We start from the raw sequence: 19450 nt of genomic DNA, 5'->3' as shown, positions 1-19450 counted from the left end.
ACATTTTAAATTCGATTAAAATCTGCCTAGAAAAACATTTCAATTTGATGGAAATTTAAACTTTTGTTATTTGCACTTAAATTTCCCAGCTGCTTAGCAACTCTTGCTGTTTACAGGGTATGCACACTGTCAGTCACTTGATTGTGTTTTATATTTTTCGTTACTGTTTCGCTTTTGGCCTGCAACTTACAATCCTTGGAGATAGCTGAGGTTGCAAAAGGTTCCATCGCGTATGTGGGACAATTGATTGCCGGCCAAAAATCTGCAAGCAAAAAAAAAAAAAAAATGTTGCTACAAAATGTTGTTTAGAGAGAAATAAGTCTTTGTGATGCTATGCAAACTATGTGAGCTTGCTGCCCCTTTATCCACGCCCCCTTTAGTCATACATACAAGTGTCGCAGATGCGGAAATGTGAATGTGTTGGCCGCAATGCTGGTGATTTGGTTTTGGGCCAGCGAAAGCGTATGAAGATGTTGCAAATTGGTGGGAAACATGCCCGGCTGCAGCTGTTGCAAGCGATTCTCATTCAGGTAACTAACAAAGAGGGAGAAAGAGATAGAAAGAGAGAGAAAGATAGCGTCAGTTGGTGGCAAGTTGAGCGTGATTTATGGCGCTTTACTTACAGCACCTCCAGGTTTTGCAGTTGTCCAAAAACACTTGCCCCAAACTCAGTTATCAGATTGCCACGCAGATCACTGTAAAAAAAATGGAATAATACAAAATGAAACGAAAGCAAACAACAACAATTAGTTGCGCCAAGGTCAAAGAACTTGCGTGGGAAATTCCTTTAAGGCATTTTCTTCGGTATGCAGCACCAGCAGCCGAGCAACAGCAATTATGTGTGACAGTTGAGAGACTTTAAATCACAAAAATACTCGGCCCTCACAAATAACTTGCGATACGTATAAAAATCCCTCTGAATTATTTAAGGCACAAAGTGTAAACAACAGAAAGAAAGAGACATTTGCCATGTGTAACAAAAAAAAAGGGGCGCTTGAAGCTTCAAGCTGAATTCACAATGGCAAATAATTACGCACTGGAAAATTTCAAAAGCTGTTTAATTTGATTAGGTGTAGCCTTAAGCTAAGGCGTTTTATTCATCACAAATTGAGGAAATAGATAAATGATTAAAAACAAAAGTTTGTACTTGGCAAACAAGTTAATAAATAACAAGTTGTAAATAAATTTAAAACGAATTATATTATTAAAATAGTTATAAAAACGAATTGAAAATAATAAAGTAGGCCAACTATGAAAATAATTCATATATGCATATACCAAAATCACAAGCAAATTAAATAAATGAATTAAGAAATAAACTTAACAAAACCGAAAAATTTATATAAAAAATATATAGATATAAATTTTAACATAAACATACATAATTTCATTTTAAATTGCACACAATTTTATGAAATCCTACAGCATAAATAATAAAGAAAATTTCATAAATAATAAAAACAAATTTAAACGCATAATATTTATGAAATCTTTCTATTTTAACACATCTGAAACTGTTTGAAATTTCAAAGGGAAAAAATAATCATTCATAACTTTAAAAATGATTATCAATTTAACTACACATATAGAAACATTGGCAAACATTTTATAAATAACAAGTTTATTAGTTAACCAATAATATTAATGGAATCTTTAGGCTTTAGTGCCGTTAATATTTGTTGCTATTTTAATTGAAAATGTATTCACTTGAAATACGACATTAAAAATCAATTTAAAGATCTTGACCAAATTTAAATTCCAATATTTTTAAATACTTTATATATACTTTTTATTTGCAACTTAAAATTTCAATATTCTTTAAAACATCTTTCTCTCCTTTTTTTTTATTTATCTTTATATTTTTGCACCTAACAAATTTGTGTTCAGTTTAAAGTGATTCAGGAACTTCACCAGAAATCATTTAGATAAAATGTGCAAATAACATAAAAATATATCTAAAACATTACCAATCTTTTAACATTATTCATAAATTTAATATTCTATTCTTGCGGAAAGTGTTGTTTGCAATTTAAAATGATTGAGGTATCGAGAAGACATTTTCATAAAATGACCGCAACAAAAAGGTAACAAGCACTCGACTACGAGCATCACGAATTAATTAGGTAATTTATCTGAAAGCGACCCCAAACGAGAGAACGAGAATGAGATTTATTTGATGGCACGCCACTGACGGAAATATGCACAGAGTGTCGAGAGGAATTTTGTTTTGGGTCATGCAAAGGCTACTTACAGTTCCTCCAAGAGTTGTAGATGGCGAAAATCGCCAGCGTTCAAGCTGCTCAGTCGATTGCGTGCCAAAATTCTGCAGGTGGAAAAAGAAAGGAAGAAGTGAAAAACGAAACGAAACGAAAATTCACAACTTGCCACATTAGTCGTAATGTCATTTTAATGTGCCACACACAACAATGAGCACAAAGCCAGAGAGAGGAACAATGAGATAAAGATTGAGAGAGAGAGAGAGATGAAGAGTGTGAGAGTGGGAGACTGAGAGTATTTTAATAAGCCATTAAATGCAATCTGCATGCCAACTTGCCCCAAGCCAAATCTCAACTTGAAAATGCCCAAAAATCGTCGCCACCCTCTTCCTCTTCCTCTTCCTACTTAGTCCTTTTTTCTCTTGCTCTACCACAACGTGTAACTGAGTTGTTTATGTTTTTATACTACCGCTACCAACATAGGGTAGAAGGGTATTCCAGCTTGGTGCCTTTATAAAAAATAGAGCTATCATTTTTGACACAGTTCTTGTAACTTTTTGTTTGATTTATATTTATTACCACGTCCACTTCCGTCTCCCAAAAAAATAAAAAGCCAACGTCATTTTCAAGCCAAAGTCACGAATTTTTGGTACAGTCTGGACTTTATTGCTTTGACATACAATTGCACATCACATGGCATAATTTGATCGTAATAGTATATTGATATACCAAATACAGCTGTTGGTATATTTAGGTAATTTTTTTATTACTTGCTTTGGTTGACAGTCTGGTATATTTTGTGCAATATGGTATATTTTGAATACAATACTACATATAATAATTTAATACTTTTTCGGTGAAGTTAGTTTCTTTGGTTGACAATCTGGTATATTTTGTACTTTATGGTATGCTTTGAATGTTATAGTATTTCGATATACCAAATACATTTGTCGGTATATTTTATTATTTTACCTGTTAAGTTAGGACTTCATTACTTTGTTTAATAATCTGGTATATTTTGTGTTTTATGGTATATTTTGAATGTAATAGTATATATAAATACCAAATAATATATTCGATATATATTTTTAAATAAATGTGGTATATTTTACGAACTGTTACGCACTGTTTCACTTTTATTTGAAAGATGTGCCGGGTATCTCAGAGTCGTGCATCCTCGACTGAAGCTTTCTCACTTGTTTACGTTGTTGTCGTTGTTGGTGTTGCTGTCGCATCCGCTTGAGTTGTTGTTTGTCGCCGTCTGCAGCAGCTGTTGTCTTTGGCCCTCGAACAACGGACGGAACAACGTGCATCTCTGCTGCAACTTTTACTTTTGTGCTAATATTTTTATTGTGGAGCTCAGTCGAACGTTGAGCTTTTCTAACCTCTGCAACCTCAACGTTGCCTCTGAGCTGAGGCCAAAACAATGGGCGACTTTATGACCCCAAATGGCATACGATGCGTATACGCAACAAAAGCGAACGAGTTTGTTGAGACAATAAATGAGAGTGTGTGTATGTGTGTGTGTGTGGGCGATTATCATCAGTTGGGACTCATTGCATAACCTTTACCCTCCCCCTCACACACACACACACACACACTGATTGCACATACATTTGATGATACAATCAACAATTGCGAGTGCACATAACTGTCTCTCACTCTCACTCTCTCTCTCTATCTCTCTCACAGCTCCTGTGTGTGTTTTTGCGAGTACAATATCTGCCTTCATATATCTATAGTTATTGGCAATTACAGCATTTTTCATTTAGTCAGATAATATGCCCCCCTTTTTTTGTGTGTTGTCCTTTCGCTTTGCCTAAAAGTTGGCAACGAATTTTTTGGTTTTCATTGAGTACAGTTGCGCATAAAATATATGCAAACAATGCGTTGCAAAAAAGTAATTTAAAGGAAATGAGTTACTTTAATTTAAAGTCAAATTAACTTGAGTTTAATATTTGTTAAATTATTATTCAATTTAAATACATATTTTAAAATATATTGTAAACTCTTGGTAGAATACAAATAAATTGCTGTTTAAATATTTTTCCTAAATGTTGAAATTCGCCATTGAATTTTCCAAACTAATGCATTTACTTTGGCAATTTATTGCCGACTATTAAATATTTAATATGCAAAAACAAAAGTTGAAATTAAAAAAGAACTAAAATAGTTCCCATTAAACTCTCATTTACACTTGATATTTATTTGCTGGATTTGCATACAAAACTATTGCGGAAAGTGAATAAACAATGCATTTAGCATAATGCTGAAAATAATTAAGCATTTTTCAATTCGAGGGACCACTGACTTAAACTGTCGCTTTTAATTGTGAATTTATTATAATTTTATTAGCGAGCTGCGCATAAATATTTAACCAACTAAATTTGTGCAGTTTATTCGAGTGGCAAATGGCGATTGCCAATTTACCAAAAGCTAATAAATAAGTTAGTCTGTTAATAAATGTGTGTGGAGCAGCGAGTGAATAACAAATTAACGCCTGCGATACACGTCGTATGCGCGATTTATGATTGTGCGCGCCTGGGAATATGCAACACTTTTTTACACTTCAAGAAATTAACACTTCAAGTAAAGTTTGAAGATTGAAAATGGAATTAAATATAGCAGAACAGAGAGAAACAACAAAGAGATAAAAATAATGATACAATGTAGATGAATTTTTGCAAAAATATTATTGTATTATATGTCTAAAAAATTATGATGATGGAACATGAATGAAATACGGTATAGAAATAAATATTATTCGACAAGATTTCAATGGAATTTATTATTTATTTTCAGTAGAAGGATATTCAAGAATGAGGAATTATATAATATATCGATTTTAAAGAAAATGTTTATATGATAAATAAGTCGAGTGTGCTCAACTGTATGATACCCGTTATACATTGTGACTAAAAGCAGTATTATTGTTAAAATATACCAAACAATATATCACAAAATACTAAAAATATACCAAATGATCTATTTGGTATACTGATACAGTACAATATTTAAAATATACCATAGAGTACTAAATATACCAGATTGTCAGTCAAAAATTGTCCAAACAATCAAATTAAAAAATTTGTCGATGTTTCTTCAGAATTAAAATAACAAAATCGATATATTATATAAAGCGATAGAATGTAGATGAAATAAGACACAAAAATATATATTATTAGGCTACACTTTGATTAAATTTCTTTAACTACTATTTATAACTTTGAGTTGAGATTGTATGTTCTTAAAATTAAGTTGACTAAACTGAAGTGAGTTAAAAAACGTAAAATTATAAAATGATGATTGTCACATCGTCTTCATCATCATAAAAATCAATCAATTTTAATAAAGAAATTCTTGTGCATCAAAATACAGCTGTGTTAAATCGAAAGTACTGTTTTTTATCGTCTACGCATTGTCATCAAATTAACACAGTTCAATGAGTGTGTTTCACTCTCTAAGCAAGGTCAAATTCTGTGACTCTCTCTTTGTTCCCCTTTCTCTCTCTCTCTATATATATATATCTCTCTGTCTCGCTCACTGTATTGAAAGGTGCTGGCAGTTCGATATCGATAAATCGCATGCAGTTAACGGGGGCATCTTAATTACGCCAGTAAGTAATACTTACAACAATCTCAATTGATTGCCCGGGGCAAAGAAATGCTCTGGCAAACGGGATAATTTATTATCGTCCATATAACTGCAAAGAAATGAAAAACACAAAAACACAAAATGGGTGTAAAAACCAAGGGCAATTTAAGCAACAAATAAATTGAGTGCACATAAATAAGATGACTTAATTATGAGTTATATCCGCATCCTCCCGCCTCCCTCCTCCCGCCTCACACTTACAGCGTCTTCAGTGGAACGGCCGCCAGTCTATCGAATGCATGCGAGGCAATCTCACGGATTGAGCAAAGTTTCAGCACGCTGTAAAGATATTCAGATTGCAGACATAAATAGAATTACAGTAAAACAATGCATTAAACTTAATAATAAATATACAATTCAATTGCCAACTTGATAACTCACACACACACACACACACACAAAAGTAAGAAAGCTGCAGTCGAGTGTATTCGACTGCGAGATACCCGCTACCCATTTCGAATCAAAGGCAGAACAGTGCGGTGTTATTCTTAAATTATACTAAATGAAGATACGGAAAATATACTAGAAAAAAACCGAATAGTATATTTGGTATATTGATATTATATTGAATAAAGACAAAAGAGTGCGGTATTAATTTTTAAATATTCCAAATTAATATACCACAAAATACTAAAAATATACCGAATGCTAGATTATTATTGTATCGATATATACCGACTGTGAGTTACGCACTACCTATTTTCAATGCATACCAAAAAAAATACTAAAATATACCGGAAATTATATTTGGTATATCGATATATACGGACTTTGAGACACTCGCTCTCTCTCTTGTCAATGCAACCCTATTATAAAAATATACTAAAAAATACTAAAAAATACCAAGTGCTACCAAAAAAAAATACTAAAATATACCGGAAATTATATTTGGTATATCGATATATACGGACATAACTATATCGTCTCTGCTGTTGACGCTGATCAAGAATATATTATATATACTTTATTGGACAGAGAGCCTGTTTGATACATCTCATCGAGGCACAAAGTTATAATACCCTTCTACCCTATGGGTAGCGGGTATAAAAAGTTTACTTTTGCGAAGAAGAGAGTGCAAAAGTATTTGCCTTTGTGTGTAGGGCGTCACTTGGGGCGTTACTTCGTGTCGCACTTGTGTGGCATGTGAGACAACAACAACAACAACGCGACCGCTAACGGAACTCCCACAGTTTCAGCGCTTTTCAATTTTTTACACACACAGTTCTCAGACTTTTGTTATATGGTAATGAAAAGGCTATTTTGCATAGCTCTGAAGCGCTGAAACTAACAAAATGTTCCATCGAAAGAAGCACAATTGTTTGCAGTCTTTTCTAAACTGTTCTATGGCTGCAATAACAAGTATACGCAATATCAAGTATACGCACTGCACTTCCAATTTCCAGAATACATAACAATCAAATAGAGTTTTAAGCCATATAATTTATTTTATTACCTTTTTTTTATACTCTCCTTTTCGTTACATCTTGAACTTTGGCTTCGATTGCTTTAATGCAACAAGTTCAATTCCAATTTCCTATTTAATCCCCAACTTTTTCATTTCCATGTTTCTCAGCTCATACTTCAAATTAATAATGAATCAATTCTAGATTTCTACCATTTAAATTCTGCTTTTGACAACTGCAACTTCAGTTTATGAGGTAGTTTTTCTGCCTAATAAAATGGCTCTCATATAAAGTCTGGCTTAACAAATATTACTTCAATATTAAGTATTTCATAGAATACAAATAATATTTATAAAATTTCTCAAACAAATTTCTTTTGTTAGCAAAAGTTAACAAAATGTTTTAAAAGTTTACCAAAATTGTATATCTCCAACATTTTTAACCTTTTTTCATCCTCATATTTCTCAGCTCACACTTTAAAATAATAAATGAATTTGTTTTAAATTTCTACCATTTAAATTCTTCGCCTTGACAACTACAACTTCAGTTGATGAAATAGTTTTTCTGCTCAATCTCACTCACACTTCTGCATTTGTTTGGCTGAGCTCACCTACTCATGTTTTCTCATATTGTATCTGCAATGCTTTTCATCTGAGACACCCACCAGATAACGCCGCTGCCTGCGGTCAATTTAATTTTCACACATGTTTTTACGCTGCCTACGCAATGCTGCGAAAGCGAGTGAGATTGAAAGTGAGACTGAGTATGTTGGGATGTTGGGATGTCGAGCGTCATCGTTTTTTCGTGTTGTCCTTTTCCCGTTTTTCTCCCGTTGCTGCCCATATGTATAATTAGGGCGTGGCGCAAAATTTGTCAATTTTAAAAAGCGTTGACACGTCAACAGCGCGCCCAAGAGGAGACACAAATGTTTTGCGATGGCAACACGTCGCAACACTTGACAGCAGCTTATGGTGCGGCACATTCACATGTGCCACAAGAACAAAGCACTGAGGGAGAGAGTGAGAGATAGAAAGAGAGAGAGAGAGGGAGGGAGAGAGCGCCATCGCCAGGCTGTGCAATGATGGATTTCAAAGTGCTTAGGCTTAAGCAACGTTCCAACCAATAGGCAATATACGAGAGCTCCCAACAGCGTCACAGACTGCTGGGTAGACAGATAGATGGTTAGCTGAATGGACTGAAGGACTGACGGACTGACGAGCCATTAACTACACAATTCTGACCACACACAGACACAAACAGCTGCGGCATACACTGAGCGAAACGAGAAGATGATTTGATTTATGTTTTACAACGACAGCTACAAAATTTGAGGCATTAACTTAAATTAATTCTATCATGCAACAGCTGAGTTCGCAGGCCAAAATCTCATCCTCGTTTTATCGTTAACTGCTGCTTAACTGTGGCTCAAATTTCTTTCTTCTTCAATGATGGAGTTCTTGCTTTCCACTAACTACAAGTTTCTCATCACATTGTGAGCAAATCCAAGTTTTGTAAACTTCCTTAGAGATAGCTCATTTTGAAATCATCTAACAATAGCTTTTCTGGATTTCATTACAAAGTTTCACATAGAAGAAGTACTAGTTATTATAAGCTTTTCTTTTTTTAGCTTATATTGTGTTTATTAAAATAAATTATAATAACATCTGAATATAATTTTTTTTTATAAATTCGTTTTATATTTATTAACATATAATTATTTTCTTTTGCCTTTTTTGTTTATTTTTTTTCTTTTCTATTCTTTTTTTTATCCTTTTCTCTTTTTTATCTTTTCTTGCAAACTTTCACTGTCCCATATACATTCTTATTCCTATATTTATTTACAAAAATCATTTATTTTTATTTCTATATCCATTATCTTAATCTTGTATTTCATTTTCCAACTCCCTCTCTTTCTCTTTCTCTCTCTCTTTTTCTCTCTTTTTTCTCTATCTCTCTATCTCTCTCTTTCTCGCTCTCTACGTCTCTCTCTCTCTCTTTCTCTCTCTCTTTTTTTTTCTCTATCTCTTTTTCTCTCTCACTCTCTCTCTACGTCTCTTTGACTGCTTCAATTTAATACGAAATACGTTTGTTTAAAGTCGCTTTCTCTAGTTTAATATATGGCAATCGGTTTTTTGACCACTGTGCCGCACTGTGCCTCACTGTGCCCCATTGCCCGGTCGCATTCTATGAAAATTTAAAGTTCTCGCAGTGTTAACGAAGCAGTTGGCTCGTATGTTACAAAGACTTTTACGGCTTTCGCCTGGACGTGGACGGCGTGGGCGAATGTCGTTTTGTGGCACAGTGGCACATAAACTGCAATCGCCTGCAAGACATTCCCCCTTCCCCTCTCCTTCTTCTTCTTCTTGTGTTTAACTCTTGCCATGTGTGTGTGTGCGTGTGTGTAATTTGTATGGGACACAGCATGTGGCTGCTTAAGGGAGACACAGCATGACGCTAATACTCGCATCTCGCATTCTTCTTCCTTCACTCTTTCTCTCTCTCTCTCTCACTCTCACTCACTCTCACTCTGTGCGCCTTCTAAAGCCGTTCACATTTGGTTGCCAGTTGCCGATTTTAATGAAGCGCTGGCACAACTAACCCGTAATATCCAACCACTACTGTATACACTTCGGATACTCACAGACTTTCCACTTCGGGCAGAGCGCTGAAGAAGCTCTCGTTGATGATGTCAAAGCTGTTGCCCGTGAGGTCTCTGCAAGTAAGGCAAGTCAATTAAAATATATGTATATTGTATATTGTATATGTATATTTGTACACTCGTTTCGTTGTATGTACCACAAAACGCTCATTAGAAACAATCAATAGTATCATGAGATAAATATGCCCAGCTATAAATAGCATGCACTGCACTGAAAAAGCAATTGAAGCCACCGCAAAACGAAAGCATTCAAATAAGCTGGAGAAATTTTCATAAATTTAGAGTCGCACAAAAGGAGACTTAAGAGAAGAAAATGAGTGCAAATAAAAATGTTAATTAAACATAGCACAACACGGACAACAAGTATGTAAGATACTGTCGAGTATGCTCGACTGTGAGATATCTGCTATTCATTTCAATATAAGTAACACAAAGCGGTATATACCAAAAATACTTAAATATACCAAAGGTTATATTTGGTAAATTAATATACTACTACATTAAAAAGATACAGGATAAAATAAATAGTAGTATATTGATACTACTACATTAAAAATATACCAAATTCTATATTTGGTATATTAACATACTACCACATTAAAAATATACCATGTCATATAAAAGTATTATTATTATTTCTTTAAAAAAATTTACATTTTTCAAGCGTCAAAAATACTTTAGTTATTCTTGTGTACCAAAAATCTCATTGCTTTTCAAGTAACTCAACAGCAGAAAGCACGAATATGAAATAGCTTGACTTCGAGTCAATTCTATAGATTTCTAAGGCAAATTAAAAAATGTAATACAAAATGTAATAACTTTAATTTACTTTACAGTTATGATTCCGTTACCAATTCTTAATCATAAATCAATATTTAAACAACATAAAAGACAAATTGATAAAAAAAAACCGACAGTTGACCTATGTAAGCATGCATACGTTTATCTAATATTAGCAATGCTTTCTGCTAATTTACAGATAAGATTTACCAAAAGATACAACTATAACTTGTTTCAACTATAAAGCTATTTAAATAATCGAATATACCTCAGAGAAGAAGGCAGACGGACAGACAGCTTAACATGATAATAATACTATTTCGTTTCAGTTTTCTTGGTTCATTTTTTTGTGTTTCATTCCACAGTGTTCCACTTGAAATTTGTGATACTTACAGCGTTACCAGATTGTTGTTGGGCAGATGCGCCGGCAGCGTTGTGAGCTGCTGGAAACGACACAAAATCTCGTAGCCACGACAAGGACAGCTAAAGTTGGCATTCAGCCAAGCTGAATGAGGAAAAGAGAGAGAGAGAGAGCGGGAGAGAGATAACGGTGTGCACATTAGCGAGTCTTCACTGTGGTTTGGTTGTCATTATATTTGATATTCGCATTGCGAATAATCGTAATTGTGCTTTCAATTAATGCTGCCTGCAACGCTGAATGGCCTCAACTGGCAAAATTTACATGCGATTTTTTGCATAATGTACTAATAGCAAGTACGAGTATCTGCTACCGTCCGCTTGTTGGCGCCACTTTAATTGCTTTGACCTTGTTCTTCTTTTCACCATACACTCTTGTCTTGTTCACTCACAGCAATCGCCAATCGGCTTGTCATCCATCCCCTGGCGTCCAAATGGATTCTTGCGAAACAAGTGATCCCAATACTTGGCATCCACCTCGTTCACACAGTTCCACTCATCGGAGCCATCGTCGCAATCGACGCTGCCATCGCAATTCGCACGCTGCGGCACACATTGCGCCGTCGTATTGCAGTGAAAATAGCCAGCCGGGCAATTGTCCTTCTCGTCGGGCAGCAATATCGCATCCGCATCGGCATCGCCATCCACATTTCCATTCGCTCCCACCAGCTCGACATTTTCACCAGCATTGCCACCGGCACCGTCGCCAGCTCCACCATTGCCATCGGCCAGCATGTAGACGAGATGCCTCTGCATGGAGCTCGTCAGCTGCACGCTTTGTGTGATGCTCGCCACGCAGATTGTGGCAAGCGAGAGCAGAAATAGACCTAAGAAAAGAAGAGAGAGTAACCTTTATATGTATATATAGTATATTATAGTATACTATAGTATATTATTTATGTGAAAGTATATCGATATTAAAATACTTTTTGCTACATTTTGTTTGTAGCAGTATACCGATAAGGTAAGAAGAGAGAGGAGATTTTAGTATATCCTCGAGGTACTTTTTGGTACATTTTGTATGAAGTATTATATCGATATACCACATAAGGATAGAAGCTCTCTCTCTCTCTCTTCTATTTTAGTCGAGATACAGTATATCGATATACCACATAAGGATAGAAGAGAGAGAGAGAGAAAGAGGAGATTTTAGCTAAGATACTTTTTAGTACATTTTGTATGTGGCAGTATTTCGATATACCACATAGAGAAAGAAGCAAGAGAGAGAGAGAGAGAGAGAGAGAGAGAAGAAATTTCAATGTAGCAAAAAATAAGAGAATGAAGATTATTTTGTATTCATGAGATACTTTTTGGTATATTTTGCATGTGACAGTCTATTTATATACCAAATAAGAAAAGAATTGAATTTTAGTGAATATACGATATACTTTTTGGTATATTTTGCATGTATCAGTATATCGATATACCACATACGGAAATAAAAATGAGATTTTAATGTATCTACGAAATATTTTTTGGTATATTTTGAATGTAGCAGTATATCGATATACCACATAAAGAAAAAAGACGGAGAGAGATACAAGATATTAGTAATCCTCGAGAACTTTTTGGTATATTTTGTATACAGCAGTATTTCGATATACCACACAAAAAACAAAGGAGAGAAGATTCCAATATATACTTTTACTATATATACTTTTTACTATATACTCGTATGTATGTAGTACATCGATATACCAAATAATTAATGAAGAGGGAGAGAGGAGATTTTAATGTATTTATACATTATATACTTTCTTGGTATATTTAGCATGAAGTAGTATTTCAATATACCACATAAGGAAAAAAAATATAACAGAGATTTTTGTGTATCTACATTATTACATACTGTGAGTTACAAAACTGTTAATTTACTTAATGTGAACTTATGCATTTTGCCTGCATTTCTCTCAACAAAGATCTAAATCGCTTTTCCCAAGAATTCAAACGCTTTGTTTGTGAATTACATTTGAAAATTTTAGATGTTTACAGCTACATAACCAAAGCACTTTTAGTAACATATTTGTAAATTTAGCAAGTAATTGCAATTAATTTAAGTACCCAGAACACAAATGAAATTGCCATATAAACTGACATTGCTGACATTGCAATCGCGACCTCAACCTACCTCACAAAATTTGTTAAATGGATTTAAATACACAAATCGCTTGGAATATAGTATATATATAACATATAGAATGCGATTTGCAAACAGAAAGCTGTCAATCTCTTGTGTGGAGGCCAAATAAATAAAAATTCGCATAATAAAATATCCCAAATTATTGATTTGCCTAAGATTGTGCTGAAACGCAGTTCAGATTTTCTGATTTAATTTGAAACAATTCACGATTTCAGGCCGCATCGAAGCAGATATACCAAATAAAAGTGTTTGGCTCCAATAAATCTCGTTTCAAGTAGGCCAAAACAAGTGGCTGACTAAAAGCTTTTGGCCAAATTGTTTGTGATTTAACAATGGGTAGATTAGCTTGAACAGTTTGTAGGTAACAACTGTAGAGATCAAGTGACAATGAGAAATAAATCGATTAGTTTTTGTACTACAAATGACCATCAACTAATGCTGAATTTGTCTATAAAAAATACCAAAATACCTTAAGCTATATTTGGTATATCGATATACTAATATGTTCATAATATGCCAAATTATATTATTTGGTGGAAGAAGAGGTATATTATGAATATAGTAGTATAATTCATAATATACCTCTTCTATGGTATATTATGGATATAGTAGTATATACTAAAATATACAAGAAATCTACAGAAAACAATACTTTTTACAGAACACTCAGCTGTCGAACTAATCAAGTGGAACGAACCCATAAAAGTAGTTCAATTATCCAGTTCCAGTTCCCCCCGAATAAGTAGTTCATGTGCATTAACAATTTATCATTTTTAACGATTGCATTTAATGCAGAGCTCTTTTTACAATGCATTTTGCCAGATGGAACGAAATGGAATGGAATGGGATTCAATATGCCCCAAAATGGCAACTAGCAACTGGCAACTGGCGATAGCGGAATGATGGAATGTGGCATGGGCCTTTTTTTTTATGTGTATTTATATTTTGTTATGTTTTTGGGGCAATGCCATTGAAAGCGAATCGCAATTTGCGAATATGTGCAGAGAATATGTAAAATATGCAATAAAATTGCTTGTAATAAAAATTATGCACAGTACATTTGGGCCATGGCTCAATGGTCCGTGAAATACTCCAGAGGACACTCTTACTCTCTCTCTCTCTCTCTCTCTTCCTCTCTCCCTCTCTCTCTATTTTTTTGTGCACTACACATTCTGATAAGTTGGCGATTTTACTAGAGGGACACTTTCTGCTTCATCGATAAGCCATCAATGTGGGCGACTTTTTGATAGCTGCGCTGACAGCAAATGAGAATTTCAACGGTTTGGCTATAAAAATAATAAAAAACACACACAGCAAAAGGTAAACAAATAAATGTAAATCAGACACAAGGCAATAACAGCAACAGCAACAGCAGCAGCAACAAAGAGCGAAATCAATTTAAATTAAACAGCAACAACGAAAAAAAATTGGCAACCGCAAACAACTCGACCAGGAATATACCCTATGAATCATGTTAAAGAAATGTTAATCATATTTTAATTATTATTATTGCAGGCGATTAATAAGCTTCTTTCTTTAAAAATTCCCATGAAATTGTTTTAGAATATCATCAACTTTTTAAATGTGTGATTAAATTAATATTCAAATATTGGTTGGCAAAACATAAAATATACTCAATGCGCATAGGTTTATGACCACAGAGTATAATTAATCAACTGAAAAGCATATTAAATATAAATTCTGTTTTTATATGAAACTGTTGCTATACATCTTAAATATCCATTAAAGTCTCAATCTATGCAAACCTAAATATGTTCGTATACAACAAAAGAAAACTTGAGAAATAAATTAAGCAAATTGTAGGTTGTTTTGTTATTGTTCTTTTTTTTTTTTGTTTCTAACACAAATATTTGCTCTAAGGTCTCCTTGGAAACATTGTCTGTGAAATACTGCTAATGAATTGCATAGTTATCATTTCTTATAGAGCTCTAGGTGAGCTTGTAATTATGTATATTCTATGCCGGCGAGCCTGCGAGCAAAAACAATGCAGGAATTTCCTTATGTAATGCAGAGAGAGAGAGAGGGAAAGAGAGAGACGCACATCATTAAAAATAAAAACAAAACAAATGAGCTTTTCATGTGGTAAACAAGTCAAATGAAAGTTGCACAAAAAGCAAAAAAAAAAAGAAACAACAATGAATCAAATTATGCTGTGGCAAATGAAAAAATCACAACACGCAAATAGATCGAATATGGGATATGCTGCGAAGATGATTACAATATATATCAAATGAATAAAAAATGTAAAAGAAATATAAATTACAATTGAATAATGTGATTATAATATTTTATATAATATTAAATATTAATTTTGTATATAAGTATTTTAAAAAGAAACAATTTCAATAAATACCTAAAATGAATATAACTTCAATTATAAATTATCAAATTATAATTTCAACTATAAGAACAGTTTTATTTAACAAAATTTGATTCCTTTTTCATTGCACAGGTTAATTGTCAAATAAATTAAAATATAACGAAAAAAAGAAAAACAAATCGTAAGTTGTAATGAATTCAATAATATGCAAATTAAAATACAATTCTTTTAATTTAACTATATAATGATAAATTTTCAAATCAATAAAATAACAAGAAATTAAATTATATTATAAAGTCAATGTGTGCCATATTATTTTGGGTATTTTATTTAAAATGCTTTATAATTATATACTAAGTTGAATTTTTTAGAAAATTGTAAAATAAAATTAGAAAATTAACAAAATCTTTCTACTTTGTGATTATTTATTTATTTGATTTATTATTTAATTTTTAAGGCTCTTAAAGCTTTTTGTTCATGTTTCGAACTCTTGAAGAATTTTCCCAAGCTGTCGCAATTGATTAAAAGCAAATTTCAGCCGCAATCTTAAAGAATTTTCGGCATATATAGTACGCATATTTGATTTGAGCATATCCCGAAAAATTGCGAAATTTCGCAAGAATTGCTACTTAATTAAGAAAGTTATGCAAGTTATTCATGGCTCTGCGGTGGATGAGTGCTTAATGAACTTCAACTACAGATGATGCTGTGTAGATGAGATGGTCATCATGGTGAGTCTAACATACTATAAGAGCAGAGCATTAATAGACTAAGCTGAATGGAAAAGCAGCTCAGTTGCTGGGCAAACAGCAACAAGCAACAAGCAAGACGAACAACACAAGTTATAGGAAGTGAGTAAATAACAAAAACAAGGAAGACGCATTGCGAATAGAAGAAAGGGAGAAGAAGAGGGAGACGGAGATGGGATTACAACAATGGGCGAGTGAAGGAATTGCATCAGCTCATAACTCAGGGACAGCAATGCAACCAGCAACAATTGCGGAAAGGGGAAACGACGATGACTCTATAAAAGTGTAATTAAGTGCGAGAAGGCGAGAAGGAGAGAAGGCGAGACGGCGAGAGACACGTGTTGCTAATGTGCAGAAGATTGTACGACCCAAGGCGAATGCAAGAGCGTGACAGCAAGAGAGAACAAGTGGGGGAAGCAGTAAAAGACGCTGCAGTAGCGTCGTGTAAACAAGCTCAGCTCGAGACGTGACTGTGGCTCCCTCTCGCTCTCTCTCTCTCTCTCTCTCTCTCTCTCTCTCTCTTTTTTTCTGTGTGTGTGTGTGTGTCCTGAGGACGTTTGTCAACACATTTGCCGGCAAATTGAAATGTTTGGTTGGCAACGCGCCGCTTTGATTGATGAGCTTGCCAAGTGCAAGAGAAAAAGAGAAAGAGAAAGAGAGAGAGAGCGAGAGAGAAAGGGATATAAAGAGAGAAGTTAGCAAGAGAGCGTAGTTAGGCCTTTTACAACTTTTGCCACATAAATTCCAATTGCCGTCGCCTTGGCAACAACACACAACGTCTTGGGCGGGCAACCCAACAACAACAACAACCAAAGAAAACCCTTCACTCCCCACCAGAACCGAAACCGAAAAAAAGAATGAAATACACTTCTCCACTACATTGAAAGCGGTCAATTGCCCGCTTTTGTTTATGCCCATTTCAAATAATTAAAGCACCTCGGCAGCCAGCGCCACGAAAATAGCGACCGAGAGCTATAAAGAATAAGCCAAAACGATCAACCTATAGCACACAAAAACAGACGGACAGACGGACGGACAGACGGACGGACGGACGGACTGAGAGATATAGCGAGTACACTGACATTCACAGAAATAGTTGCGGTAAATGTTATCGGGTCGTGTCGGGACTTTTCTTCATCATTTCATTTCATTTCAATTCAGCTTTTTTTTCTTTCTTTTTTTCTTGTTTTTTTTTGGTTGGGGGATGGCCATGTAAACAACTTGTCGATTATTGAGTTGGTTGTATCGAGTGCTTTGGTCGCTATCTTCCACCTTGCAATATATTTTATATATACAATATGCTTTAGTATATTAGTAAGTTGTTCGCCTTGGCGCATGACGTCTTTTTTTCTTTCCCCAGAGGCATTGGCAAATACCAAATACCAAATACCAAAATAGGTGCTAACTACTACACCTTTAAGAGCCTCGAACGAAGAACGTTGCTTTAAGCAGTCAGCATACTAAAAATAATATACCCTAGAGAGGTGACTTCGATGGGGAGTATAGCAAACAAGATGCTGGCTCACTTGTTAATGTTTGCCATTCATTTATTAAATTGATCAGTTAAATATTTTATTTTTCTTAAAGGGTTTTTAAGCTACACAAATATTTGTTCGCAACTTGATTTATAAAATATTTCAATAATATAAAATACCTAATAATCAACATATTTCAATGTTAAGATGAATAATCAAAGGATGCTGTTTGATTTAGTTGATGATCTGGTATATTTTGTGTTGTCTGGTATATTTGGAATGTAGTAGTATATTGATATATATCATTCGGTATAATTTAGTTTATTTATTTGGTATATTTTTTAAATTTGTTGTGTATGTAGTAGTATGTTGATATACCAAACGTAGATTGCGGTATCTTTGAGTATTTTTTTTGTATATTTTAAAAATAATACAAAACTGTTTTCATCGAAAATAAGTAGCAGGTATCTTTTATAGTATATTGACGTATAGCGTTCGGTATATTTTACTGTATTAAGTCGGTATATTTTATTTATATGTTGTGTGTAGTAGTATATTGATATACTAAAGATACACTGCGGTAGTATATTTCGTTGGTATATATAGTACATAGTGTATTTATTCGGTATATTTTATATTTGTTTCGGATGCAGTAGTATATGTATATACCAAATATGTCTGTAAATATCTTTTAGTATATTTCTTTGGTATATTTTAAAAATAAGAGAACACTGTTTTTAGCAGGTATCTCACAGTTGAGCACTCTCTTCATAGCTTTTTCACATATTAAATGTAGTCTTAAAACCAAATCTAATATGAACGTGACTTTTCTACCATTTACCAGTCGTTAATTCGAATATTTGCCATAACTTAAATGATTTGACAGTGCTTACTAAGAAATTTTAAGAACATAAAATAGAAAATTTAATGTCTCAGTAATTTAAGTGTAAGCCACACAAATTATTGCCTTAAAGTGGAAGTGGAAGCACTACAAATTATGCTTTAACGCTTTTAATAGTACTATACTATGAAATATATGGATCTATGCATAGCGAATGCTTTTGAATTTCGCATTTTGCTGATGCCTCTTAAAACTTTCTTGATTTTCTAAAGTTGTGACGTAAGCGTCATCAGATGATTGAAAGCACCGTAAATATGTTTTAAGTTCAAATAAGATAAGCAAATTTGTTTTTTTTTTCCTTTTCGAGGGGTTAAAATGCTGCATGCCAAATTAAATAAAAAGAAGAAAATGAAGAAAATAAGTTGAGAAATTCCAAAAGTTTTATTCACTTCGCGCCAATGTTTAGATTCAAATGTTTTTGCTGGAGTGTCGAAACAGATCAGCAGAACTCAAAGAGAGCTATGAAACGAGAGAGAGAGAGAGAGAGAGTGAGAAAAAGATGGCAAGAAAAAAGAAAGGGAGATTGTGCAGTCTAGAAAATCAGTTGGAATTTTAAATACAATTCGCATTTGGTGAAAAAGTTGTTGTAAACAAGTGAAGAACACGAAATTAAATAAGAATAAGCAAAAGCATAGAAAAACACAAGAACAAATATAAAAACAAATTTCGCTGATAATAAACACAAAAATGGGGCGTGCCCCTCCCCCCTCTGTCT

General features: G+C 33.8%; 1 protein-coding gene across 2 annotated transcripts in view; it reads right to left on the bottom strand.

The window, feature by feature from the left end:
- Positions 1-19450, bottom strand: part of LOC133847087 (relaxin receptor 2) — a 39771-nt gene that overhangs the window by 10693 nt on the left and 9628 nt on the right. For both annotated transcript variants that reach the window (XM_062281876.1, XM_062281875.1), the window contains exons 2-10: positions 11522-11956; positions 11106-11217; positions 9915-9986; positions 6072-6149; positions 5848-5919; positions 2252-2323; positions 624-695; positions 391-534; positions 191-262 (exon numbers count right to left, since the gene is read on the bottom strand). In XM_062281876.1, the coding sequence (XP_062137860.1) occupies positions 191-262; positions 391-534; positions 624-695; positions 2252-2323; positions 5848-5919; positions 6072-6149; positions 9915-9986; positions 11106-11217; positions 11522-11956 (1129 nt within the window). The remainder of the gene's footprint in view (positions 1-190; positions 263-390; positions 535-623; positions 696-2251; positions 2324-5847; positions 5920-6071; positions 6150-9914; positions 9987-11105; positions 11218-11521; positions 11957-19450) is intronic.

The sequence above is a fragment of the Drosophila sulfurigaster genome, chromosome X, assembly GCF_023558435.1.
Source record: "Drosophila sulfurigaster albostrigata strain 15112-1811.04 chromosome X, ASM2355843v2, whole genome shotgun sequence".
In the NCBI taxonomy this organism is placed as follows: domain Eukaryota; kingdom Metazoa; phylum Arthropoda; class Insecta; order Diptera; family Drosophilidae; genus Drosophila; species Drosophila sulfurigaster.
The sequence above is the reverse complement of the archived record's forward strand: the minus strand, read 5'-3'. Positions and strand labels throughout refer to the sequence as shown.